The 27,666-nt window shown below is 42.7% G+C and overlaps 1 protein-coding gene and 1 long non-coding RNA gene across 2 annotated transcripts in view; one reads left to right on the forward strand and one right to left on the reverse strand.

Moving 5' to 3' along the window:
- Positions 1 to 27,666, reverse strand: part of LAMA4 (laminin subunit alpha 4) — a 131,123-nt gene that overhangs the window by 13,874 nt on the left and 89,583 nt on the right. The window contains exons 19-30 of the mRNA XM_084827324.1: positions 25,859 to 26,026; positions 23,688 to 23,830; positions 16,630 to 16,792; positions 12,893 to 13,020; positions 11,973 to 12,144; positions 10,152 to 10,283; positions 8,357 to 8,499; positions 7,603 to 7,741; positions 5,307 to 5,444; positions 4,017 to 4,150; positions 3,334 to 3,498; positions 1,905 to 2,058 (exon numbers count right to left, since the gene is read on the reverse strand). Coding sequence (XP_084683450.1) covers positions 1,905 to 2,058; positions 3,334 to 3,498; positions 4,017 to 4,150; positions 5,307 to 5,444; positions 7,603 to 7,741; positions 8,357 to 8,499; positions 10,152 to 10,283; positions 11,973 to 12,144; positions 12,893 to 13,020; positions 16,630 to 16,792; positions 23,688 to 23,830; positions 25,859 to 26,026 — 1,779 coding nt within the window. The remainder of the gene's footprint in view (positions 1 to 1,904; positions 2,059 to 3,333; positions 3,499 to 4,016; positions 4,151 to 5,306; positions 5,445 to 7,602; positions 7,742 to 8,356; positions 8,500 to 10,151; positions 10,284 to 11,972; positions 12,145 to 12,892; positions 13,021 to 16,629; positions 16,793 to 23,687; positions 23,831 to 25,858; positions 26,027 to 27,666) is intronic.
- LOC146359430 (uncharacterized) lies at positions 31 to 26,226 on the forward strand. Its single transcript, XR_014786652.1, has 5 exons — positions 31 to 114; positions 4,132 to 4,222; positions 12,078 to 12,221; positions 23,705 to 24,017; positions 25,874 to 26,226. It is a non-coding gene; the product is annotated as an uncharacterized LOC146359430 (long non-coding RNA).

A 27,666-nucleotide genomic window follows, 5' to 3' on the forward strand; every position in this document is an offset into this window, starting at 1 on the left:
CATTTTTCCTACCTTTATGTTCTACTTCAGTACAGGTGTGGCAGGTCTAAACTTCATTGCAGTGCTAATCGGACAGATCAGCTGTGAGTTACATCAAAGCTGAACATGCTGATGGTAAGATGACTAATGTATATGTTCCTTATATTGTTACTAAAAAATTAAAAACTCCTGCTTAAATATGTAACTTTTGCTCCTTGGTGCTGTCGTCAAATGACATCTTTTAATAAAAACATCTTAGGGCTACACCAGAAGTGATGGCAGCAGGCCCAGTTTTTTAAATACAGGCCTGCCCCATCACATATGAAAGTCAATGTATTGCGGGGACTGGGTTAAGGGTCTTTTTAGAGCAAAACGGAGATTGGGAGAGGCAGTCCTAAGATGTCCAGTGTGTGTGTCCTATTTGCACTCTGCCTGAAATGCTTTTCTTCTCAACCAAAGTTCCAGAACAGAATTAGCTCAGAAATTCAGAAGCCCTTGGAAAGAGAGACTGTGGGAGATAACTGCTGGGTGTGAGAAGGGTTCAGGTCCCCTCACCGATCCTTAAAAAAAAAAAAATCAGATCCCAGCTCTTCTGTACAGATGATTGCAGCAGGACCAAGCTGAAACAGGCCTTCAGCCATCACACTGAATATTTCCCCACAGCTTTTCCCAAGTAAGTAAGTAAAATAAATAATGGGTCAAGGAAGCATGCCCCGCTCCAGGTTTAGCACTGAAGAGTATAACCAGGAACAAACAGGGAGCATCCCTGGAACTTTGGAATACTGATAGTGTTCTTAATCTACCTACATGTGATTATTTTCATGCATGTCCAGTATATTTGGTATGTGATAGGTATCTATTATGCTTTAACGGATTTTTTGCTGGCTCTATAAATGTAATATGATTAAAAACAACACATCCTATACTCAGAAGCAGGTCCCATTGAGTTCAATGGGGCTTACTCTCAGGTAAGTGGCTATAGGATTGTAGCCTTTGCCTCTAAAGCAGGGGTGCAGAACCTCAGACCCAAATCTGGCCCGCCTGGGGTGACAAACTGGTCCTCTGGGGTTCCTTAGAAGGCCACGCCCCTTTCCCCCAACCACCAATCATTTGGTGGTTTCCCAGCCTTTGTGCAGTTTTTCCCTATTCTAAAAGGCTAAAATGCCTAAAGGCTTAGTTCCTGCCAGTAAGAGCTTTAAGCTAAAATATGCTGGTCTTTTGGCCCTGCCCCATTTGCCTTCGGTCTCATCCACCACTGAAATGTGACTGAAAGAGATTCAACATCCCTGCTCTAAAGCTTAAAATTCTTTAGGATCTGTAACATTTCATGGATGGCTGCCTTAAATATCTAATAAATGTATTTGAGAGAACCTACATGGCATTCACTTTTTAAATGCATGCTCATAAGTAAAAGAGGGATGATGCCCAAGTATCTGGGGCATAGCATTTACTATAGCTTAATCAGTGCAGAGCATAATGGTGTTATGGTTAAATTACTGTAATAAAAAAAACAGTCTTGATATCCCTATGAGGAAAATTTTGGTTTGTCTAAGGCTGAGTTTGGATGAGAGAAAAGTTCTACAGGAAAACCTTTTGGAATGATGAAAGTGCTGAAAATAGCAAGTCCCAGTATGCCAATTGTTAGTTTTAACAAACTAGTTTTAACAGTGTGGTTAAGTAGTTAGAGTATCCAACTGGGAGATCTGGGTTTTAGTTCTCACTCAGCCAAGAAGCTCACTGGGTGACTTTGGGCCAGTTACCAACTCTCAGCCTAACCTAGCTCACGGGGTTGTTGTGAGGATAAAATGGAGAGGAGGAGGAGAAACATGTACCTTGGGTTCCTTGGGGGAAAAGGCAATATATAAATGTAACAAACAAACAAAATAGAATATCTCAGTAGCTCTAAGCCAGATGCGGATGCTAACCCTTTTATTGTAGCTTCCTTTGAATTTGGAAGAATTTTTTCTTTTCTTATGCAAAAGGGCAGCTGGAGGAGATTCAACAGGGCATCCATAAAGCGATGCTTGGACTTTCTCAGGGTAACGCTGGAAGTCTTCCACCTCAACATCTTGATCCAATCTATTTTTTTAAAAAAAGTGCAATGTAAAAACTATGATTTTGCATGCAGAGATTCTTTCTTCCTTTAAAAAACAACTAGTGCTTTTTTACATGTCTTGCCTATGAGATCCCCATGTGAATGCAACTGATCCATGGGAACACAGAGCCCTTTGCTTTTCCACTGCCAACAAGACAAAGATTTTGCTGCATGCACAGCTGAGCACTGCTACTCATGGCCCATATGTTTTGTTGATTATTGTGATGAAAAAGCAAATATTTATACATTTCAAGCTGAGTGTTGTTGTTTGGATAGAGAATGGAAATATAATTGGATAAATAATTTAGATCAAATTTCAGTCCCAAGGGAGAAGCAGAAACAGTGCAGAGTGTGTTGGCCATGCATCAGAGAAGTTGGTAACTTTGAAAATTGCAGGCTATTGGCAGGCTCCCACTAAGTTTCTGGAAGTTTTGTAGTGGTGTATCCCAGTATCAGTTTATTTCCCACTCTAGTTTGCACATTTTAATGTATTCATTACTTTTTTCAGTTCCACCAGATCCTAGAGGCTCCCAGTGGGCACTGACAGATTAAAACATCATTAGATAAAGTGGCCAATATTATGAGGATATGTGGGACCCTTCAGCAAAACGTTGTAGCATGGAGTCTTTGTGTTCAGGGTTCCAGCCACTCCATTCTATTCCAGTCCTGCCTGGTTTTCCTCACTCCCAGCAGTTTGTCAACTTTGCACGTGCATTGAGAAGTCTCAGTCTCCAGTGAGCTATTTTGGGGTGTTTTTCTCTACTTTGGGTTCCCCCCTCCATTATGCAGTTTGTGGGGTGACCACATTGTCCCCAATTGCAGCTACATTAAAATATTTGATTTCTTAGTTGAAATCTATGGACAGCCCTCAGTTCTGCCCTGGGGGATATTTTTAAATAGCTTCTCACTATGAACAAGGAAACAACTTATTCAAACATGAGATGGTTCTTCCTACATATTTTTTATATCTATGTGTCTTTCTCTCCCTCCTTCCTTTCAACTCACTCCATTCCATTACCCATCCCATCCAGTTGTCACTTTTCTCTCTGTCACTATTTATTCCATGCCACTGAGTTCTTATGGAGCTGTTTTTGGTTCGCCCACTCCATGAGGATTTTTCCCTCAACAGATTGTTTTTCTTTTGCATCTGCAAACCTCAGACTTACCGAGTCTATTAATTAAAAAGAAAGTATGGGGGAAAACCATCCTGCTATATCTTGGCTACGGAACAAAACATATACTAGTCAAAATGCACTTACCTTGTAAAATAGGCATTGCTTATACAGCCAGTAAAGTTGGCAAATTCAGTACTGATGGGAGAGCCACCAAAGTAGAATTTCTTGGTGCTCACAGACTTTTCCCCAGTTCCATCCTTCGCTAAATTATCTGTGATCTGCTTTTTTTCATCTACCAAAAGCTCAAGCCTGCAAACAAAACCATACTTCTTATGAAGGGTCTTTTAAAGTCATCTGTTTATCAAGTGACAGTATACATTATGCCAGCAACGTAATTGTTTCGATGATGTTGAACTTGAACAACTCACTAGGTGGCACCATCAACGCAAGAGTTCATCCTGAAACAGCTTCTTAGCATCTACCTTCTTCTGGCACATTATATTAATGAAAATCAATTGTAAAAAAGTGTATATTTAGAAAACAGCGTACAAAAATGTGTTCATTTTACACTGGTGTGGTATTCACAGGGTTGGGTGATCATTGTGCTAAATAAAAGGTCATAATAAACCTAGGCTGAGATCAAATGTTCCTACCAGTTTTGGGAAAGAATAAAAAAAAAAACCACATTCATGATGACTTTCTTATATAAGATCTCACTCTGGAAACAGAGTATGGCTTTTGGGATTCCAGCAAATATCTCCAAGTGGAGTAATGAACTACAGATATAATAAGATGTGTGCTAAAATGAAAATACGTTATTGCTTTACCTTTCTGATGAGACAGATGTAATGACAAAATGGGCTTTCCCATCATTATAGGACCTGTCTGCTGTCTTAACTTTGACACCTTTTGCATTTAAAACAACAGTCCCTTTGTCCATAGAAATGGAGAACACATCTGACTGAAACACAGAAAAAAATACACTGGATCCACAAAGCAAGGGAAGAAAATTTGGTGAAGATTCTAAAGTTTGGTGAATATTTTTGTAATGCCTTTGATTCTTTTATAGAGAGAAGAGTAAGTGTACTGAGTAAGGGGTCAACACTGACAGGATGTTAAATGTGTGAATGCATTTAAAGTGTCTATTTATTACGTTAATAATAGCTGTCAGGGGAGGGATGCAGGGATGGGTCTGGGTGTGTGGAAAGTGGGTGGGGTAACCCCTTCTCCCTGTAGCTCTTTGGTGGGCTTGCAGGAGTGCAATTGTGCTGGGGAGGATGGTGCGCTGGGAGAATCATGCCTGCATGTCGTCTTTCCCATTTAAATTGTGTTCCCGCCAGCCCACCAAACAGCTGAATGGTGGGCTGGGAGAAGTGCGATTGTGCTGGGGATTCACCCGGCACACTATCTTCCCTCTTTCAGTCACACTCCCACCAGCCCACCAAGCAGCTGGCTTGGGGTAGCATGAACTTGGCAAGGAGGCGGGAGGGGGGAACTCGGTGGCAGTGAGCTTTGGCACCATGGTGGCTTGCACAGAAGGCCTCTGAAAGCTTCATGGGGCCCACCGTTTCCCACATGTGCTATTGGATTTCCTTGAGTTGAGAACATTGACTGCTTTTTGTTACCACCAAGAGTTCCAAATCCAGACTGTACATATGGATACTCTTGGTCCAAGCCAAATACAAACACTGTAGAAGGTAACTTATTTTTTGTATCAGATGGCATACAAGACTTTTAAGACTTGTGGTTTTGTATTAGACAGCATACAAGACTTTCACATTTACACTAGGTTTCGCTATGCCCTCATCAGTCGAGTTCTTTGTCCCCAATCCAGAAAACGCTGGTTTCATTTAAATCCCATTGAAATCAAATGAACAAGTTACTTGTAACTAACTTAAAACTTCCACTAATCTCAATGGGACTTAAGAGCAACTAGATTTCTCTGGATTGAGACCTGTGGGATTTAGTCCATAGGCTGCCCTACAATATATCCACTGATATGTAAAATTCTTTTAAAAGAACCTTTTCCTTAAAAACGAAATGCCAGATTTTGTTAAATTTTCCCCAGATTATTTAAAAATACATAACTTCTTTTTAAACGGGAAAACCATACTTACTCCTTCAGCACAATAGAACAGCAGTCCATTGGGCTGTAAAGTTCGGAAATTAAAACCACCTTCAAAACCATAAAAGGGGGAGATTTTCTGGCTGGATGCAATGTAGCTTTCTCCATTGAAATATGCTTTGCGGGACATCTGCTCACCAAGTAAACAAAGCAAGAGTTATACAGATAGTAGAGAAAAATATCTGAAAGTAATGATAGAAAAAGAATCCATAGGGCTCAAGTGGCTGAGTTGTCACATTCCATGCAGCAATTGTTTAGTGTATTATTGTTGTAGGGTATGGTAAACTCTTATCCCATTGTAACACTCCTGGCACCGCAATATACATCTATCAAGCACTGCTGCTGTATAATGTCCATTCCTTTCAGTGTGGCTTATGTGTTAGTGATGCTGAAGTGAATACATCTTGTGAATTGTGCTTCAGTACATCACAGAGAAAGGGGCTATTTGGATGATACTCCCACCTGGAACCTCTATGCGCAGTGTTATTTGCAATATGTCTTAGCTTATTCCTTCTGTCTACTCTCACTGTGCATAGAACATAACATCTCAACTGGAAGATCTCATGACCCAGAGGGACCAAAGATACATTCCAATCTCATCAGACATGACCTGGTTTGCACATAATGCTAAGCCATGGTGTGGTTTGTTAAAGTCTGGCTTGTTGCTGTGTCTGAACCCATCCCCGTAAACAAACTACGGTTTGTTAACCAGCTATAAATAGCAATAGAACACATAGTTTGCTGTTGGCTTAACCAAGTCTGGCTTATTTAAACTGTAGCTTGTAGTATGAATCCAGATCCACGGTTTATCCCTGGCTTGTCTGCACTGCTGTTTCCCCTGAAACAGAGGTGCCCAGCAAGAACAGCCTGAAAACAAAACCACTCTGAAGGCTAGCAAAATAGGCAAGAGACAAATAAACTAGAAATACGGAAAGCAAGCCACCGTTTGGTTGCTTACCTGCAAGACAATTCATGGCTAAAGCAACAAACCATGGTTAGCATAAACCATGATTTAGTGTTATGTACGAAAGCAGCCTTTGGCATCATGAGAATGTGGGCTAGAGTGGGTTTAACGGGCTTGTGGTAAATTTGTGTGATTTCTTTATCATGAGAATAATCCACATATTTCAATCCATATTTAGTGTATCTCTCCTCAACTCAGTCTCAGGGGGAATTTGGGGGGATTCCCCCTTCCTCCACACAGTTCACTCCATTCAGCAGGGTCTCCTGACTCTGTGTAGTATTTTCATGGGGCTGGAGGGGATGCTGTGGGAAGGAGGGGTGGGGAATTTTACCTCCGCCAGTGCAGTTGATCCAGCTTAAATCTGGATCCAACCCAGTGAAAGCACAGCCTCCCCTGCTTTCTTCCTGGCCCATGCAATCCTCTGTTCGTGCTGTGTAGTAGGAAAAGTCTGTAGGATATTTGTCACATAGACCTGTGCCATAAAAACACCGCCTTACATTTTTCTAGTTCAGCTACCCCTAAACAATAGCTTCTTAGGTAAAATGCTGACTCCATCGCCAGCAGTGAGATTTTTTTTTACCATAGATCTTTGGAAACGTAATTCCACCAGTGAGTTCTATGGTACTGAAATTATGGTGAAGGAAAAAAATGTTCTCATGTCTGTGTTCAGTTTGTTCCGCTTTTTGAGGCTTTGAGGCCACAAAACATTTTGACACTGGGAGCTCCTTTGCTTACTTCAAATAGGTAGGAAAGAAAGAAACCAGATATAGAGAAAAGAAGCCACGGTTTGTTTGTTTGTTTGTCTGCAAGATAATTCATGAAATATTGGCTGTTTGGCATCATGCATTTTGTACCTAACTGTCAGAGTGTTCACCCAAGTATGCAAAACTGAAAATAAAAAAGCTAGCTTAAAATATGACCTATGAAGAGAGAGAGAGAGAAAGAGGTGGGGGTAAGGCTGGAAAGATTTATTAAGCTGTCACAATGCTTGGTGAATGCAAACTATAGTAGGCCTACCACATTGCTTTTCTATTTTGATTTACTTTCTGCATTCAGTAGCATATCAAGTGTTAGTTCCCATTTCTTTATGCTAAATGAATGTAATTTACAGAGGGACGAATTTTCACTTGAAAAATGTATATTTTCCTATTCCTTAAGTATTACAAGCTGATGAGAAAATACTACTACTACTTTCTACTGACATTTAGCACAAAAAGGGAGAAATAAGTCAGCACATATAATAGGGAAAAATATCAGAATATATACATCTAGAAATTAAAACTGCTGCCACCACCAGAAGACGTAAGCCCACTACTATACTTACAAGTGATTCTTCTGGACAGCCATAGCCAATTCCCAGGGTTCCTGGCAACTCTAACAAGTTGAAGTCCTTCTTTTGGAATTGGAACCCTTTCATACAACCCCTAAAACTGGTACTGATGGCCAGGTGTGAACTGACACCACTGTGAAGAAATGACATTTGTTCAGAGGGCAAAGGCGGGCTAATATCCTGATACTAAATATATGCAGAGTTGTAATACTTGCACAGAACAGCATCATGCTCTGACATAGGTGAATCCCCCCGCAAAAAAAAAAAAATTTCGTGTGAGGCACATCCATCCTACTAGGTTCAGTATGCTATGCAGTGGTGACAAGTAAGGAGGATCTGAAACCTTTTACAAGGGTGGGCTCAAGATATTTTCTCATCCTAAGTGAGGAATTTTGGGGGGACACTCCCAAACTTGTCATATGCTGGACAACAAAAGGCGAGCAGTATGCAGCGGAACATAGTTTTAAAAAGCTGCATATCTCACACACATACTAAACCTTGTCTCTAGGTTTTGTTAAAACACTGTCTTAGTTATTCATATATGTTTTTTACTACAATTGTGAAATTGCAACAAGAAATAGGATGCTTTGCAACACAATTGTAATCCAACTAGAAAAGGATTTTTTTTTAAAGAGACAAAAAGGATTGCTACCCTTTTTATTGGTCCAGCTTGTGTGCCAGCAACTTGACACACAGACATTTAGTAGGTGAAGTTTTCCCTACCATTGAATCAGGATTATAAACCAACCTGGATTTTAAAATCTCAGTAGGAGCCCCTCCTATATAGACATCAGTAAATGGAATGCTTTTCTTCTCATTTTCCATACTTTTTATATGTCTCCTATCCACGACCAAGATCATTTTCTTAGAATTATGGTATATAACAGATATCTGAAAAGAGGGATGAAATTGCAGGTTAAAAGCCATGGCATAGTACAATATACAAGACGGTACATAATGCAACAGTATAACTGTATTTTATAAAGTTTCATTAACAGTGCAAATATATACATGTCTACTAAGAAGTCCCATTGATTTTAATGGCATAGCAGGCCTGGGCAAATTGTGGCCCTCCAGTTGTTTTGGCCTATAACTCCCACCAGACCTACCGGCATATCCAATGCTGAGGGATATGGGAGTTGTAGGCCAAAACATCTGGAGGGCCACACGTTACCCTCCCACGGTGTACAGGATTGTGCTGAAAGCGTTTGTCAAATAAGAGAACATTTAAGAGAGAGAGATTATTTGTACACACTGTTCATTTGCAATTGTTTTAAAGGTGTGCTCAGATCAAACGGCAAAACTGGCAGAATGAGGAGGCCCCTGAGTCCAGTGGTAAAATACACGCTTCAACCCCTATTCATAGCATCTTCAGCATGAAAGGATCTCAAGTAGTAGGACCCAGAGTACTTCTCTAACTCAGATCACAATCCAGTCTGAAGATGAACTACTCTGCTGATCCACGGCCTCACACCTACTTGAACAGGTGGTGGCAGCTCCAACCATGGCAGCACATAGAGGGAGATATGGAGGCCGGAGAGGCCTTCCTTCCCTTGTCTCTCCTTCCCAGTGCCTCGAAGGTTAGTGTCCCAGGTGCCAAGGCCCTTTGCTTTCTTTGTCCAGAAGAAGACAATATCTCCCAGGTCTCTGGTGCCAGTGAAGATGCAAGGGAAGGAAATCTCTTCATATCTCCCTGTCCTCTGCCATCACTGCTGCTGCAGCAGCAGTCACCACATCAGGCCAAGTAAGTGAGGGGAGCAGGGGCCAGCAGGGGTCATGTCAAGGGGGCTCACAGGGCCATTCAGAAACCCCTTTGCGCTCGTGATGATGTAACCAGGAATGAAATGGAATTTCCAAATTTGGAATTAGGTTTGGAAAAATCAAGCTACCTTCCCAATTAAGCATAGGTGGGCAAAGTGGGCATGTAATCTTAGAAATCCTCCACATTAAACTGGGAGGCAGGTAGAACAGCGTGCAGGGCCAATCCACAGAACAAGGATGAAATAGGATGGGAGCATCCACTCATCATTAAAAGCCTACTCTAAGGGACAATCATACCATGTTGGAATTCTGTTAATACTTAACCATTCTTATAACTATATTGGTAGTTTAAAATATTCTAAAATTTGCATTAATACTTCTTTGTAAGGACAAGTGCTGAGTAACAATAACAGCAGCAACAGCAACAAAACAAAACAATAATAGTTATGAAGACATATCCAGTTTTTCTTCAGTGTGTAGTTTCATTATGACCATCCCTGTTCCACAGAGTTTGTTGCCACTTCACATCAAAGTATATTAGGAAATAGTACAACATAGATAAGAGGGTTATTTGTTTTAATTAGTGTAATGTCACCTTATTTTTTCTAAGTACTCTCCTTTCTATACCTATTTCTCATGTATTGTTTCAATGTATATTCTGCCTTTCTACACAGAACACCTAAGGCAGGTATTAGCAGCGAAAATAAAAAATACAATAAAACCATTTCTGAAAAGGTGATAACCACAATTTTTAAAAGACCATAAAATATACTCATCTGTACCTCATGGAATTTTGCATCATTAATCAGAGCCTTCTTCATCGAATCTTCTAGTATCACAGGGCCACTGGCAAAGCCAAAATCGTACTGTAGATATAAGTATCCATTCTGCATCTCTAGGCTGAAGAACATACTCTGCACAAGACAAAATAGTAATAACGTTTTCCCGAAACGATTTGTACTGTGGTTGTGGACAACAATGCCAACAGACGTGCAGCAGGCCCCATTATTAGAGGCCTTTAGAAGAGTTTTTCAGGCACACTAGTTTTCTCTGGCCTTTTCTTAAGATAAGTTTTAATGGGCCACTGAACTGTGATAGTTTTAGTTACTGTTGTTTACATTTTCACTGGAATTTTATATTTTGCAGAACAGTGTGCTTGAGTTTTTAGCTTGGTTTTTCTTAATAGCTGACTTTGTAAGTTTATTGTTTTATTGTTGTGACTTGTATTTATACCAGTCTTTGTAAGCTGCCTTGAAAGGTTTTTTCCCATAGAAATATATTAAATAAATAAATGTTTCGGAGCATTTACAAATACTAATAATGTTTTACAAATTGTTCACCAGCCCATGACCCCACTGGTTATTAATATGACATTGCTAGCTATAAAAGCACAAGCAGAGTTCTCACCCAGTGGGCTTTCCTGCCCCTTCTTCCTCACCAGAGCCATCCAGAATCTGCTCTTGAGATTCGAGTTAACAGGAGACAATATCACCTTTAATTTTGTCTTTGCTTGGATGTTGTAAATTAGAAATCTTTTTCCTGATTGTCTTTTTGGCTTTTGATACAATGACATGCTCAGTAAAATGTATCCCTTTTAAAGGAAACATGGGCTATACTTACCTAAAGAAACCTGGTGATGCTTCACTTATTTACTTATTTAATTTAAAATTATTTTTAGGCTACCTTTAAGGGTAAAAACTAAAGGGTACCCTTAGGTACAAAACTGGAAGGACTGGAAAAAAGTCTGTCTGGTGTGCTTTTATAACTGTGCTACGCCTGGTTGAACCCTAGGAATGTGATCTCTGCACTACATATATCGGGAGAGAAAACCAGAGGGCCATCATTCAGCTAAATAATTTTAGGCCCTGGACTTAATAATCTTACCCCTTCCCTGCCATTCTGTGCTTATTTCCCTTCTCCCCTACCCTTTGCAACTGGTTCTACATTCCTGATATGCTACAGCAAAAACAACGAAACAAAAAACCACCCGTTTGCCAGTCTTGATAAAAAGGAAAAATACTCTGAGCATGTGCTGTTTTGCATTTTGAACTCACTTAAATCATAGCACCATTATAACTACAGGAATAAAATGCTGACACAGGGCATGTTTGCCACTGCTCCTCTCCCCCCCGGATAGTCATTTGGTGTACCCCGACTTGTGGGACTCTGGACTTTGGCCCCACTGCTCAGCCCTAACTGCCCCCCTACCAGGGGGTGTCACAATGGCCACTGACACAGAGTTTGGAAAAAGGATGTTTAAGAGCACTTAACAAAAAGATTCCCATAAGACTCCAATGGTGGCCGTGGGAATTGCAAGCTGGAGAGTTTAATTTTTGCATGTCGAGAGTAAATCAGAGAACAGGCAAAATTCTCTTTGCTGAAATCTACAACGTTGAGTTACTTGTCTGGGATTTCCCTTGCCAGATAGAACTGGGTGTACACGACTTGTTTTATCACAGCATATAATTTCCCAAGTACCTTTGAATACATAGTCGTTGGCATTTTCTTCATAAATTTACGTTAGAGAATTTAAATAATTTACGTTATATCAGATAAAATATCAATGAACTGGGAAATGAAATGTAAAATCAGGTTTTACTTACTCCATTAACCATCAGGAGTAGGAGACCATTATCTGTTGGTGTTCGAACTTCTATATCAAAACGAGTCACCAGGCCAAACTTCCCTCTTTTCTCAATATTCCTCAGCAAAGCATAGCCAGAGCCATCGAAGAAATAGTTCACAGCCCGGCTCTGTGTAAAGGCCAGCTTATCTCTAGCAAGAAGAAGAAGAGAGGCAAAGAAATACCAGAACACCGTAATCAGAAGGCCTATATGATTTGCCCTGGAGAGGTAATTATAGAAGTGACATTGAAAGGGAAAATCAGGAAATGAGGTAGTTGGCCTGTACGGCATACCGCAATTTATTATCCAGTCCGCCATTCAATGTTTGTATAGATTAAGGTGCCAGCTTGTGAAATGTTTACTGGAAGAAGTATTTGGGTTATTTTTTTTCTCTTTAATGTTTTGTTTCATGTAGTAATCTATTAACTGTGTGAGTTTAAGGAGGTTCAGAAATAGGTGTTATCTGCTGAGACCTTATATAAATATGTTTAATATTTAATATAATATCATTTCGGTATGCTGGACTAGATGGGCCGTTGGTCTGATCCAGCATGGCACTTCTTATGTATATTGGGGTCTCAGACATGCTGGATAGGAAGGGATGATTCCTGAACTAATGGTAGGAGGTTGAGAAATCAAGCAATGTTGATGAATCTGTGACCTTGCCCATCAGCAAGAAAATGGACAGATTCTTATTAGCAGGGGAATAATAGAGCTTAGAAATAAGTTCAAATACAGGAGTATTTCAGCTACTCTTTTCTATATGCATATTTAAATTTACTCACTCTCATCAGAGTCAGCCTACATAGATTTGTGAGATTGATAATAATAAAGGGAAAGGTACTTCTTACTGCATTACCACTTACCACAAAAACAATGACGAATGTAATTCACCCTACCTGGCACAAGGTACAGATTTGGTGATGTTGAAGATGTTTTTGAAATTGTACAAACTGATTACATCATCATTCAATGTAGCAAGCTCCAAGCAGCCAATGAAGCCAGGCAGGTCCAAACTTGGTGGGAGCTGCAGAGAGAAGGAACCAAATGTAACATGATTGAAATCAATGTCGTGAGAGTCAAAGTCAAATTCTTGATGTTAGTAAGCTAAGCCACATCTGCAAAAGAGTCTTTTTGCAGGCTAGGCTTGAGTTATTCTGTTTAATGTGAAAACTCCAATCATGCTCCCATGACTATAATATCTTGTATTTTTCCTCTCAGTTTCTTATTATTACTGCATCACTTGTGAACTCCTGTAAGGTTCTCCAATAATCTGTTCCATATATGTCTTTTCCCTTCACCGCTTTTTATTCTCCTTCTTGTTCTTTCCTGTCACTGCACACTCTGGATGCTTCCAGACGGATGGCTCTTAGCACTACCAATCAAAAGGCAATGTGCAACTGTTCTGTCTTTCTTAAAATCCAGAGGGAGCTATCCTATGGCAGCTAGTCAGCGGCTAGACGGCCATAGGATATCTGGTTTCCCGGGAACCGACCGCGGAGCCTGTGCTCTGAGATTGGTTTCCGGGGAACTGATCTTCCCCAGCTTCCGCTGGCAGTGAGGAATGGCCCTGTGGTCTGTGCTCGGAAGAAGAGTGGCCAAAATGGGGTGTTCTGGGGTGGAGAAGGCAGAAATGCCGGTATGACACATCCTATGTGTCATCTGGCAACCTCCTCCCCTGCTTCCCCTTCCTGTGGCTAGACAGCTGAAATCAGCTGTCTAGCCACAAATGCAGGGCAGGAGAAGCATGGAGGGAATGATCCTCCCTGTGCTTCTCCTGCCCTACACTGGATAGGCAGTCACCTCTGATTTCAGAGGCGGCTGCCTATCCCCACAGGATTGCACCCTTAATGGATTTTTGTCATTGGAACAGAGATGGAAGAAGCAGTGGGAAAACACTGCAGGAGTACATGTGTGTTGTTAGAAGACGACATCACCTAGGCCTTTCAGAAAATTCTGTGGGCGGGATCCAATACTGCCGCTATGTCTCTGCTTGTTCTGTTGCACCTGTGGGACCAACTGCTAGCATGGCAGGAACTAGCGCTTCCTAAAGCAACCGCCAAAATGAGCAGAAATACTCATTTCCGTAGTTGGACCAGTCAGCAGAGCTCGCTTCTTCGAGTGTGTAGCCAGCATTGGCTACTGCCCTGTGGATAAGGTAGGATGACTGCGCAGTACAAGCTTTGTCTGGAAACACCCATAGCCACTGTGAGTTTCCCTCTGCCCTTCTTTTACTTTGCCTGCTGGGACAGTTTTCTTCTCTGTCAGGCTGTTTTCACCTCCTTTATATTCCTGTTCAAAATGTCTTACTTCCACAAAGCTTTTTTGTTTTGTTTAAAACTCCATGCTGTATTAATATTCTCCAATCCTCTCATCATCTGGCTGTTCCTCTATCAACCATTATCATTCTTCTTTCAACCCTGTCTTGGTTATGTTTCTTAGGGCGCAATCCTGTGCATGTTTAGACAGAAAAAAGTCCTACAACTCCCAGCACTGCCAGCAGTGCTTTTAGGTTCCTCCCCCAGTCCAGTAAACCAGTAGAAAGCTACATGCACAGAGCTGGATGAAACAAAGGCCAGGTGCTTGCTTTTTCATTCCCCCATCCAATGCATGACCAGTGCTATCACAAGACAACAGAACGGATCGCCTGATTACTACATAAAGAGCTTTGTGGCTTTCATTCTGGATGAAGGTTTTCCCTTCACTGCAACCTTTTGCACTGATATGTATTTCATCCATGCCTAGAGGTACATTCCCTCATTTAGATGAAATAATATTGATCAGGGCATAGATTTATAGGCAAATAGAAACCCATTCTCATTCATTCATTTTATTTCTATACCACCCATTAGCCGAAGCTCTCTGGGCAGTTTACAAGACAAAGCTTAAAACCATAAAATGCAGTAAAACATAATATAAAACCATTTTTTTTAAAAAACAGAATAAACCAAAACAGAATAAACCCAAGTAGAAACCAAGATAAAAGCCAGCAGCAGCGCAAAGATGTAAAAACACACAAACACAAACCAGTTTAACTGCCATGGCTCCCCTAAAGAATCCGTAGGAGAGTTGACTACTAAAGCTCCCTATTCCCTTTGCAACCCTTTGAGACCGAGAGCTTTCAGAGAAGCTCTCAGTGGCTGCCTTCCAGTGGTGGGCAGGGTTGAAGGCAAAAGGGGCAGGGCCATTAATACCAAAAATGCCCACACATTGTAGCTTAAAGCACTTTCTGCCAGTAACTAAGGGGGCTTCTCCATGGCAACGGAAGGAGAAGCCAATCATGGCTTACCTGGATTTTTTCAAGGAGCCAGCTTTGCTCTGCATGGGGCGGGGGGCGGGGGTCCACGAGCAATTGTGTCACAGTCGCTTCACAGAACATACCTCTGGGGGGGGTTGGAGTGTACGTCATTGGACTGCCAGGGGCTGCTCAACCAATAAGAGAGGCTCCCCCCGCTCCAGGCTCTCCCCTCTTTCTCCTTTGATAAAATCCTGGGAGGTTTCCTCCCCTGTATCCACAGAAATCATTCTCTTCCTCTCTTCTACCCGCCCCCTCCCCCCTGCCGACAATCATGAAAGGAACACCATGTTTTAGCTGCGCTGCTGCAATCAATCGAAGCTTCGAAGCTTTGACATTAAGGCTCTCTAAATGCGTTATTTCGACTCATGGGAATCTCGGGAGTGCACAGTGCGAGGAGGAGCCTCATTGACCACAATGGGAGCTACTCCCGAGTAGACACACATATGTTTGTGCTGGGAAAGACAGGGAGGGGAAACGGATGGGAAACTAGCCCCCTTTCTAACCCGATGCTGCGCAGGATCCGGTGATAGAAGGTGGAAGTAGTACTTCCAAATAGCAATAAACCAAACAACAGAATTGCAGCTTCGAGAAAGTGCTATACAGCATTTTAAAGAATTAGTACTTTAAAATGTGCTGTTTCAATTGGGGGGGGGCGATCTGTGATGTGGGCATTCAGGGGAGAAGCCTCATTGAGCACAATGGGAGTTACTTCTGAGTAGACACTGATTGGTTTGTGATGGAATGGGAAACACACAGGAAACACCCCTTGACTGGGGTCATGGTGAAAGGCACACCCCTGGGCAGGGCTAGCATACCCAAGGTCAGTGCGAGGGTTGGGGCACACAGCAACTGTACCAAGGAGAACCCGACTGAAGGAAAAGAATCGGACTTTAAGCAGTCTCAGGAAATCCAGATTTTCCCTGATAAGCTCTGGGGTGGCTCCTGGATGGCCATGACATCATGTATCCCTAATGACCTCAACACACAGCTAGCCCAGAGTATATCGCTCATGGAGACACCCCCTAAGCCTTAGGAGAGCCATTTCAACAGTTCAGAATGGGAAAAAACTGTACAAAAGTTTGGAAACCATCAGATGATTGGTGGTTGGGGGACGGGGGCAGGGCCATGGGATGAGGGCATAACCGTCTGGAAGACCCCAGAGGACCAAATTGGGACCCCAGGAGGGCTGGATTTGGCCCCTGGACCTGAGGTTCCCCAGCCCTGCTTCGGAGAATGTAATTCCAAGATAAAGGTATCAGTTTAATAGTTAATTCAGCTCAGAAATATATGGAGCTTTGCCAGAAGCAGGGCCATTCACAGGACAATTATTTTTCTTACCTTAAAATCTTGTGGCACTCCTCCGACATAGAAAACTGTATCCTTAGGTTCCAGATCCAACAGAGAATCATCACCAGGGACCTCTCCTTTTTTGATAAACTTTTCCTCAGCTGTGCTGCTGAGACTTGGTACAGTGAGAAACACTTTGCCATGCTTCCCGATCCTATTGAGGAAGAGTGAGATGAGAAATGGGACCCGTGGTCATATCTCTAGCTGAATGATTAAATATGAGAGGTTAAACAATGTCTAACAAAAAGTAATTTTTAAAAAGTTGTTTTTACACCAATTTCCCCCCCCCCCAAGTCTAACTTTCCAAAGGAAGAGCTAAACTGCAGAATCTAGACCATGACCATGCTCTTTTTTAATTCTTTGGAAATAAGGAAGCATTTTTCCAAAGGTAGAAAACTCATTTCAGAATAGTCAGAGGCAGCCTTCCTCTGGGATTACTTATAGACTAAGCAAGCTAAGACTAAGAGCATCTTTACACCAGCCTAAAATCCTGCATTTAAAACGGGGCTTTCTACTTCCATTTTAAATGCAGGATCATGAGGGACGCCCTTTACATGCACTTCCTTCTCCCACCTTTCCCTCCTTATCTGAGTCTTCTATATGTTTCATTGTATAGCTGCTAGATGGTGCTGTGGTCTAGCTTCTCTTATTGAGGCTCTTCCTCTTCTCACAGAGAGAACTGAAGCGGAACTCAAGTGTGGTAATTTGATAGCTCATTATCTCTGATCTTTTAAAAAAAGGAATAAAGGTCATTTAGTGTGAGAAACGCCCTGGAGGTTAACGACATAATCTAAAGGACCCGCAAACTTCTGTGAGTAACCAGTCTCAATAGCAGCATAATAGCTCCGTGTGAAGAAGCCTTAACTCTTGGGCTCTGTTCAATCTCCAAGGTGCTTATGCAATTGGAGGGCAAATGAGAAGACCGAAAAAGAGCCAACAGTTCCTGTCAAGATTAGTGGTTTGGATTCCACTTCATTTATTTACTTTCATACATCATCAAATAAAATAGCAGCTTGTTGTTATCTCAGGGGGAATCATAGAATAGTAGAATTGGAAGGGGCCTACAAGACCATCGAGTCCAACCCCCTGCTCAGTGCAGGAATTCAAGTCAAAGCATCCCTGGCAAGTGGCTGTCCAGCTTCATCTTGAATGCCTCCAGTGTGGGAGAGCCCACTACCTCCCTAGGTAATTGGTTCCATTGTCGTATTGCTCAAACAGTCAGGAACTTTCTCCTGATGTTCAGCCGGAATCTGGCTTCCTGTAACTTGAGCCCATTATTCCGTGTCCTGCACTCTGGGATGATCGAGAAGAGACGCTGGCCTTCCTCTCTGTGACAACCTTTCAAGTACTTGAAGAGCACTATCATATTTCCCCTCAGTCTTCTCTTCTCAAGGCTAAACATGTCCGGTTCTTTCAGTCTCTCTTCATAGGGCTTTGTTTCCGGTCCCCTGATCATCTTTGTTGCCCTCCTCTGAACCCTCTCCAGCTTGTCTGCATCTTAAAATGTGGTGCCCGGAACTGGACACAGTACTCCAGATGAGGCCTAACCAGTGCTGAGCACAGGGGGACTAGTACTTCCCAGGATTTGGAAGCTATGCTTCTATTAATGCAGCCCAAAAGAGCATTTGCTTTTTTTGCAGCCACATCACATTGTTGGCTCATCTTCAGCTTGTGATCGACAAACATTCCAAGATCCTTCTCGCTTGTAGTGTTGTTGAGCCATGTATCACCCATCTTGTAATTGTGCATTTGGTTTCTTTTTCCTAGGTGCAGAACTTGGCATTTATCCCTATTAAATATCATTCTGTTGTTTTCTGCCCAGTGCTCCAGTCTATCCAGATCACTTTGAATTTTGTTTCTGTCTTCCAAAGTATTAGCTATCCTGCCCAATTTGGTGTCATCTGCAAATTTGATCAGCATTCCCTGCACCTCCTCCTCCAAGTCATTAATAAAAATGTTGACTGAGCCCTGCTGTACCCCACTCATTACCTCTCCCCAGTTTGAGAAGATCCCACTGATAAGCACTCTTTGAGTCTGATTCTGTAGCCCACTGTGGATCCACCAGATCGTTGTTTCATCTAGCCCACTTTGAGCTAGTTTGCTCATCAGGATATCACGGGGCAGTTTGTCAAAAGCTTTGCTGAAGTCGAGGTATGTTATGTCTACAGCATTCCCACGGTCCACAAGGGAGGTTACTTGATCAAAAAATGAGATCAGATTCTTCTGGCAGGATTTGTTCTTGACAAATCCATGTTGGCTTCAATTAATCGTTGCATTGTTTTCAAGGTGCTTACAGATGGATTGCTTTATCAACTGCTCCAGAATTTTTCCCGGGATTGATGTCATACTGACTGGTCTGTAATTCCCAGTTTCCTCCTTGTTACCCTTTTTGAAGATAGGGACAACATTAGCCCTCCTCCAGTCATCTGGCACTTCACCCGTCCTCCATAATTCCTCAAAGAGAATAGACAGTGGTTCTGGGAGTTCTTCTGCCAGTTCCTTTATTACTCTAGGGTGCAGTTCATCTGGCCCTAGAGATTTGAACTCATGCAAAGTAATTAGGTGTTCCTTGACCATATGCCTATCGATCTCAAGCTGCAATCCTGCCCCTTCAGCCTGTACTTTGCCTTTGCCGGGGGGGGGGGGGGTCGTAGACCCTCTTTTGGGAGAAGCCAAAGTAGGAACTGAGCTTTTCTTTGTCATCTGTTATCATTTTGTCATCCTTATTTAATAGCCGAATCACCATTTCTTTCCTCTGTCTTTTACTATGCAGGTATCTGAAGAAAGCCTTTTTGTTGCTTTTAGCATCCCTCGCTAACCTCAGCTCGTTCTCAGGTTTAGAGTTCCTGACGCCATTCCTGCAATTCTGTGCTAACTGCCTGTACTCTTCCTTTGTAGCTTGGCCTTCCTTCCACTTCCTCTATGTGTCCTTTTTTGTTTTCAGGTCATCTCTAAGTTTTTTGTGAAGCCACATTGGCCTCTTCTGTTGTCTTCCACATTTTTTCTTGTTGGAATTGTTTGTAATTGTGCCTTAAGAATTTTCTTTTTAAAAAACTCCCACCTATCTTGGACTCTTTTTCTCATTAGAGTCCCTTGCCATGGGACCTTCTCATTGTTCAGAGTTTATTAAAATCAGCTTTCCTAAAATCCAGGGTATGTGTTTGGCTACACTTGGCTTTTGCTTCCTTTAGAACCAAGAACTCAAATATAACATGGTTGCTTTCCCCCAGAGTTCCTGTAACTGCTACTTTATCCACTAAGTCATCTCTGTTGGTTAGGATCAAGTCAAGGATAGCCAATCCCTTAGTTCCTTCCTCTACTTCCTGTAGGAGGAAGTTATCTGACACACAAGTCAGGAATTTCCTGGAGGGGCCAAGTTTTGCAGAATTTGTCTCCCAACAAATATCGGGGAAATTGAAGTCCCTCATTACTACTTCATCATGCTTCCTTGAAACATTGGCTGTTTGCTTTTCAAAAGTTTCATCCTCGTCTTCTCCTTGATTGGGTGGCTGGTAGTAGACTCCGAACACCAGGTTCTGTTGCTCTTCTAGCTTCTGTTCTTCACTTTGCTGCTGTAGTTCCACCGTTCTGTCCAAGAACTCTTCGTATTCTCTTATTCCCTACCAGGTTGACCGTCGCTGCTCCAGTCCTCTTACTTTTTCTTCCAGCAGTGTGATCAACTTGCACTTGTTGCACATGTAGGCCATGTTGTTCTCAGGCAAGAAAACAAACATTGTACACACCTTGCAGGTCACCACCACTGGAGAGACTTTTCCTTCCATAGTTCCTTTTCCTTTTTGTGTCTAGCTTCTTAATGTTCTAGAGTAGCCTGTGCCTGGTCCTCTACTCACTGGAGGTTAAAAACAGAGTCCCACTCTTTGCCTTTGTCTCCTTTGTCTCTTCTTCCACTGCAACTCCCCTGGCCAACTCCTGTTTGCTCCCCTGATCGCTTGCTGTCTGGGAGCTTGCTTGCTTCTATAGTCCCTAGACCAGCTGGAGCAGCTTCCTCTGCTCTGCTCTGTGCCTTTGTCTCCTTTGTCTCTTCTTCCACTGCAACTCCACTGGCCAACTCCTGTTTCCTCCCCCTGTTCGCTCACTCTGATTGCTCGCTCTCTGGGAGTTTGCTTGCTTCTTTAGTCCCTAGACCAGCTGGAGCAGCTTCCTCTGCTCTGCTCAGCTGGGAGGTGGGAAACAGATTGAAACTTCCTGCCCCCACAGCTTCTGGGAGTACTCAGCCCCCCCCAATTTGTTGGAGCTCTCAGGAGCACCTGGTGAGCTCACAGCCACTCAGAAGGAAAAGCACAGCCCCCTGAGCTTCCTCCAGTCCACTTACCTCTTTGCCTTTGTCTCCTTTGTCTCTTCTTCCACTGCAACTTCCCTGGCCAACTCCTGTTTGCTCCCCCTGTTTGCTTACTCTGATAGCTCGCTCTCTGGGAGCTTGCTTGCTTCTGTAGTCCCTAGACCAGCTGGAGCAGCTTCCTCTGCTCTGCTCTGCTCTTTGCCTTTGTCTTCTTTGTCTCCTCTTCCACTGCAACTCCCCTGGCCAACTCCTGTTTGCTCCCCCTGTTCACTCGCTCTGATCGCTCGCTCTCTGGGAGCTTGTTTGCGTCTATAGTCCCTAGACCAGCTGGAGCAGCTTCCTCTGCTCTGCTCTGCTCATCTGGGAGGTGGGAAACACTCTGTGCATAGAGTGCATAGTTCTATAAAGAAGCACAGTAATCTGGTTGCCACCAGCAGCCATTCCACCAGCCCTGCTGAAAAACAACTTATTTTTTCCTCTTCTATTTCCACCGCTTTTTCCATGCGTGTCGTGTCTTTTTAGATGGTAATCTTGTGGGCAGGTACTCTCTTGTTTTACTGAATGCATGTAACCCACTCTTTGGCTGATGAGTGGGATAAAAATGCTTAAAATAAATAAATACTGTAGATAACCTCTGGGTGAACCAAGGTGGCCAGCACTGGAATGTGGCTGAAGCATCCGGGACATGTAGAAAAGGAATGTAATCCTGTTGTAACAAAAATGAGCTATGAAAATCCGGATCTGGATTATGTAAACAAGGTTTTTATCTTTTTGGAACAAATATTTAGACTAGGCCAGACATGGACTGGCACGGGGCAGTGGTGGTGGGGTGGGTGGAGATGAAGACTAAAGGAGACATAAATATTCTCTGAAGACAGAAATAATATTTTTTCCTAAACTGGACAATTATAGGCATAGTATAAAGCTGAAGCTTTCAGACCTCCAGGGGAGCTTTTCTTTTACACCTGTGCATATCTGTTATTACGGGATCCCAGAACACTTTAGAGGATTCTGGGGCATGTTCTTGGGTGTACATTCATCAGGTGCCCTCACAGGCACTATCACCTTGCAGGGCCAATGGAAGCTTCCCTTCCCCAGGGATAATAGCACTTTCAGGGGTAGGGGGGTGGGATTTTAGTGGGGACTGTGGTATGGGAGTAAAGGCTTAACCCCCCCCCCCCGCCTACCCACGCTAATCTGATTATACTCAGGCTTCCTCCATGGCTGTTATTTACATTTTAAAGAACAAAATGTCTGTGCATTAAATGTTTACACATTTAAGGTTACATCTGGCTTGGACCAGAGAGTGTCTCCCCGCCCCTAGCACAAACTCAGCATTCTTAGGGAAAGATTAGGGCTAGTGGTGGGCAAGTTGTCATTCAGAGAAGTTCCTCTGCAGTTATTGATCTTCTTAATGACAAGCCCATGATAAGTTTCTGAGGAACCCGCAGGTTATCTCGAACACAGTCTGGGGTTCATCACACAGAGCTTTTATCCTGCTATTGAGATGGCTCTCTTTTGGAAGTTTGCAGGCTCCTTAGATGATGCCGTTACCCTCCAGGGTGTCTCCCGCCATTTCCTCCAGCCTATCTCATGTTTTACCCAAACACAATAAATGTGGTATTTTTTTCAAGCCCACAGAACAGGAACGCCATAACCTCCCCATGAAATTCTCCAATAGTGGAAGAAACCACTGTGTCTGCCTGCTGTGGGCATTTGTAATCAGTTGTTGGGGGTGGTCAGGATGAGATTTGACAGGAGAGAGGGCAAGAATCATTTACTGATTGTATCTCCTGCCTCTGCATTTCTCAATCGGAGGGAGAAGAGGGTAAAATGCCTCCCTGCAACGAAGGGAGACACATCTGATCCCTCACCCCACCAAGCTCAGAAGCAACGTCCTCTGTTGTTTCAGAGCACCCTATTAAGTTCAGTGGGGCTTACTCCCAAGTAAGTGTGTCGAGGGTTGCAGACTTACAGGGTGATCTTATATCAATTCAGAAGTAAGTTCCACTGAGTTCAATGGGGTTTACTCCCACATACATGTGTCAAGAGTTGCAGACTTACAGCACAATCTTACATTTTATGTCTACTCAGAAGTTTGTCAGAGGTTTCCTGGGGGCTGTGAGAAAACAGTACAGCAGAAGTTAAGCTACAAAAACAAGACTCCCCTCCCCTCCTTTGCACACATGCCAGAGAGGGAGGAAGACACTCCCTCAGTTCAAACCATGTGGCTGCCATGTAAAGAAACCCTTTCTAATCCTGCAAAGAAACAGAAAGCAGGATGCTCCGGAAACGATGTGGGGTTTTGCGGGTTTTTTGCTTAATGTAGAAACACCCTCTAAAAGCAACTGCTATAGAATAATAGAAAGCAACCTTCATTTCTGATTTTCTTTTTCTGTAGTAGATTTGAATATCCTGCGTGTTTCAACTTTTTCGCATATGTAGTGATATGGAAAAAAATAGGGAAGTTTTCTAAACTTATGATTCTGCTCCCTCCTTCCTTCTCTACTTCTGTTGCATTTAAGCAGTCGATATTGATGATAATTAAGCTGTAATGATAATTAGGAGTGGAGCACTGATGATAATTATCAGGAATAGCCATCATGTCAGTTTATTAAAATGGTATGGTTAACACCTTTGATCATCACTCCACAATATAATGTCAACAAATTAACCATATTCCTTTCCTCTTGATTTTTGTCAGCCCAATCAATTATGTAAGAAATGTAGCAGATGTAGTTCATATTACCTCTCTATTTTAACAAGGCTGAAGTATTCTGGCCAAGAGCTCACTGGCTTGGAGTCCAGCGGTATCTCCACATCACCGCCACCCAAATTGTAAATGTATACCAGGTTGTCATTCTTAATCGCAAGACCCAGATAATTTTTTGTCTGCGGGAGGAATAAAGAATATACGATCATGGAGATTCCAAGACGTGTTACAGATGAAATAGCTAATATAGGCTGAAAAATTAAGGATGAAAATATGGCTGTACAAGCAAACCTTCTATATTACTGACAAGAAAGAGCAAGACAAAGGGAGGACTCAGTCCCAGGTGGAAAGGAGGAGCCTGGAAAGGTAACAGCTGGTGCTGAAGAACAGGAGACATTCTGTGTATATAAGTGTTTGTGTATGTCTTGTCTCTGTGTGCGAGTGAGTGAATGGGGGGACAACATGTTGAGGGATGTATGCCAGCAGTGGGGGTGACTCCTCCCACTTCGGGCTGTGGCCCTACCCACTGCTGCCCTTGGGCTGAAAAGGGTTTCCCACTCTGAATAAACTAAGGGCATTTCTTCATGAGGCTTTTATCCCACACCTTCACTGGGGCTCCTGCTTCCGGATTCTTTGTGGAATTAAGATTGGCTCCTTTACACGTGCTTTTTTCTCTGCCTTTCTATATGTTTCATTATACAGCCACCAGATGGTGCTGTGATATAGCATAATTGCACAATGAGAGTTTAAAGGTGCCATTCAGGATAATCCAGACTTTCCCCATTAAGAAAAAAAATGTGCCTGATCTTGTCTGGTCTTGGAAGCTAAGCAGGGTCAGCCCTGGTTAGTACTTGGATGGGAGAACGCCTGGGAATCAGGCTTCCTGCATTGAGCAGGGGGTTGGACTCGATGGCCTTGTAGGCCCCTTCCAACCCTATGATTTTATGATTCTATGTATGTGATGATGGTTACAAAGCATGCGAGAGACCCTGGAGAATGATAATATTGTATAAAGGTTTAGCAAGCTACCATGAGTGAGCAATTACGAGTGCACAATAAAAGCCTCATGTAGAAAGGCTCTAAAACCCATACTATTAATCAACTAATGGTGTAATCCTATACATGTCTACTCAGAAGTAAGTCCAGTTGAGTTCAATGGGGCTTACACATAGGTAAGCAGGTAAGATTTTTTAAAAATTGCGTGATAACCTCGCTAATTTCCATCCCTGAAAGTGCTGTTCTAAAATTTTGGCAATGGTGGGGAAAGGTTGTTCAAGTTTCAGGCAAAAGCCAGTTGTGTGGTGCTGATTAGCTGCCCGAATCACTGGTTGCATGATGTCACTAAGAAATATACACCACTATCCCTGAAGCAGTTTTCCACTTACAAAAAAGAAGAATAAAGGATGAATTAGTCTTCACCAGAGGGTCCTCTGAGCTTACGCTTCTTGACAAGCAGCTCCACCTCATTTCCTTACAGTATTCCAAGAGGTGTCTGTTTTTCTTGAAATTGTAATGCAGTCTTGCCTAACGGATCCCTAGAACAACTGCAAACTCATAGTCAATAAGCAAATAAGCACTCTTAATCTTGAAGATCTTGGAACTGGAAGGCTTGAAATATACAATGCGAAGTGTGAACACTGAAAGCTAAGTTCAGGAATTTGTTCAATATATTCAGTGTCCAGGGACAGTTGATTGGAAATGTGGTTGTATCAAGGAGGCTCAGTATCACAGTGCAGCAGATGAAATAGTTTGCTATTTGAAAACACTGGGCAGTATCCTATACGGCCAATGTGCCTCCACTAGCTCTGTTGGGTAGTGAATGAGAGCCTTAGCACAACAGGAACTAGTGCTTCCTAAATTAAGCACAGAAATTTCCAGAACAGGGCAGTTCAGCGGCGCTCCCTTCTGTGAGCTCTGTTGACTTGCCCCATTTCAGAAATGAGTGTTGCCTCTTGGTTCTGGTTGTCTCAATAACCGCTGGTTTCTTTTGCACTAATGGTTCATTCTGCTAGTGCAGGGGCAGAAGAATGAAGACAGTGGAGGGAAGGAGAAAGTGAGCATGGGATGTTTGAAAATCACTAATTCATGCCACTATGAAAATGGAAGTAGAGCCATATTGATGAAAAGAAACCCCAAACCATGCCACTTGTAAAACCACCATTATGTCCAACATTATACTTTCTATGAGAAAAATTACATTATCTTACATTTTTGCTTCCTAGATACAGAATAAACTGGTCCTGAGGTGCTGCCCGCTGTGTCTTGTGAAACATGATGTACAAACTCAAAGATGTGAAAGCCTTTAAGTCTTCCATGTTTGTTTGGGGATTGACTTCAACAGTGGACTGACCTTCAAATGACATTGAGACTTGAACCTGAAGGTTGAAATGTAGAAAGTCAGTTGTTAGGCTTATCTTTAGTGAATTGTGTCCAATGTTATACCTAACATAAGTCCCATTCATTTCAATGGGCCTACTCTGAGTGGGACTACAGTTGGATACAACCCATTCATCAGAAGATTTTGGAAAAATCCCAGGCAATAGCTCCACCTAAATAACATCATGATGCATGGCAGGTGAGCTGCATTTGGCTTGGTGGGTCACAGGTCTAGGGTAAAAGTGATGAATAATGTTTTAGTTTCTTTATTTTAAATCTTTGTAGTGCTACTAGGTTCCATTTGGTTTTTATTTTTATTTTTTACTGTAGTTTTAAACTTTTAAACTTTAAATTGTATTTTATCATGTTGTATTTTATGGTTTTAATTGTTTTGAACCACCCAGAGAGCTTAGGTTATTGGGCAGTATAGGAATGCAATAAATGAATGAATGAATGAATTAAAAGCTAGGAAATGTAATCCACTCAGGGCACAATCCTATGGCTGCTAGTCAGCGGCTAGACCGGTTTCTGGAGAACCAACCTCCACCCCCCCACACGCTGCCTCGCAGGCAGCGCGGACTGGTCCTGAGCTCCACACTCAGAAGAGCAGTGTGCAGCAGGGGAAACGGGGCGTTCCTGGGGGTGGGCCAGAATGGGGAGGTCAGAAGTGCTGGTACGACACATCCTATGTGTCATCCGGCCACCCCTTCCCGCACTCTGAAGTCCTGCGGCTAGACAGCTGAAATCAGATATCTAGCTGAGAAAGCAGGCTGGTGGGAGCAGGGAGGAGATCCGCTTCTCACCACTTCTCCCGCCCTGCACTGGCTAGGCAGTCACCCCCAGGCTCAGAGGCGACCGTTGATCCACGTAGGATTGCTCCCTCATTCATTTTAATGTACTCTTCAAAGGGTGAACAGAAGGTAGATTTCCAGACTTCAGCTCCCAGAAGCCCCTGCCAGCATAGCCAAAATGGTCAAGAATGCTGGGAGTTGAAGTGCGAAACATCTGACGATCTACTTTTTGACCATCCCTGCACTATTCCGTATGCAGGGTGATAAAAGTATTTGGGAAGGTTAATAAATCATGAAATTATCTAAAATGTAAAATATATTCAGTAGGTTGAGTCCGGATTGTCTTAAGCTGAACACCACTAGCTGGATGCTCCAATGGCCAGAATGGAGAAGGAGACAAATTTTGCCAGTTCTCCCTGCATGCCCCCCTCTGGTCTTGAGGGTTGGGGGCCTCTGATGACCCCCTGCATCAGTGTGGGTGGTATTGCTGGGAGAAGGGGAAACTGACGAAATTCACCTCCCTTGCTGGATCAGAATGCCTTCTGTGCAGGAAAAAGTCCTTCCATTCACAGAACAGCAAGTCTGGTCCCAACCCAGGATCATTTATATAATTAACATCAATTACTATCTTCATTTTGAATGCAGAGGGTTTCATTTGGGTCTCACACTGATATACGCAGCTGCATTAGTGTAAACCCATAATAAATATGAGGGCATCCATGTCCAAAGTATTTATTTATTCATCAGTAACCATTTAAATGTATATCATGTTGAGCCTTTATGTGCAGTAAGAAGCCTTGCAGGCTCTGTGGAGCCATAGGGTGGGATATAAATCTTTAAATAAATAA

This window comes from Heloderma suspectum, chromosome 1 (genome assembly GCF_057233095.1).
Source record: "Heloderma suspectum isolate Gila_16-S chromosome 1, 16-S_ref, whole genome shotgun sequence".
NCBI lineage: Eukaryota > Metazoa > Chordata > Lepidosauria > Squamata > Helodermatidae > Heloderma > Heloderma suspectum.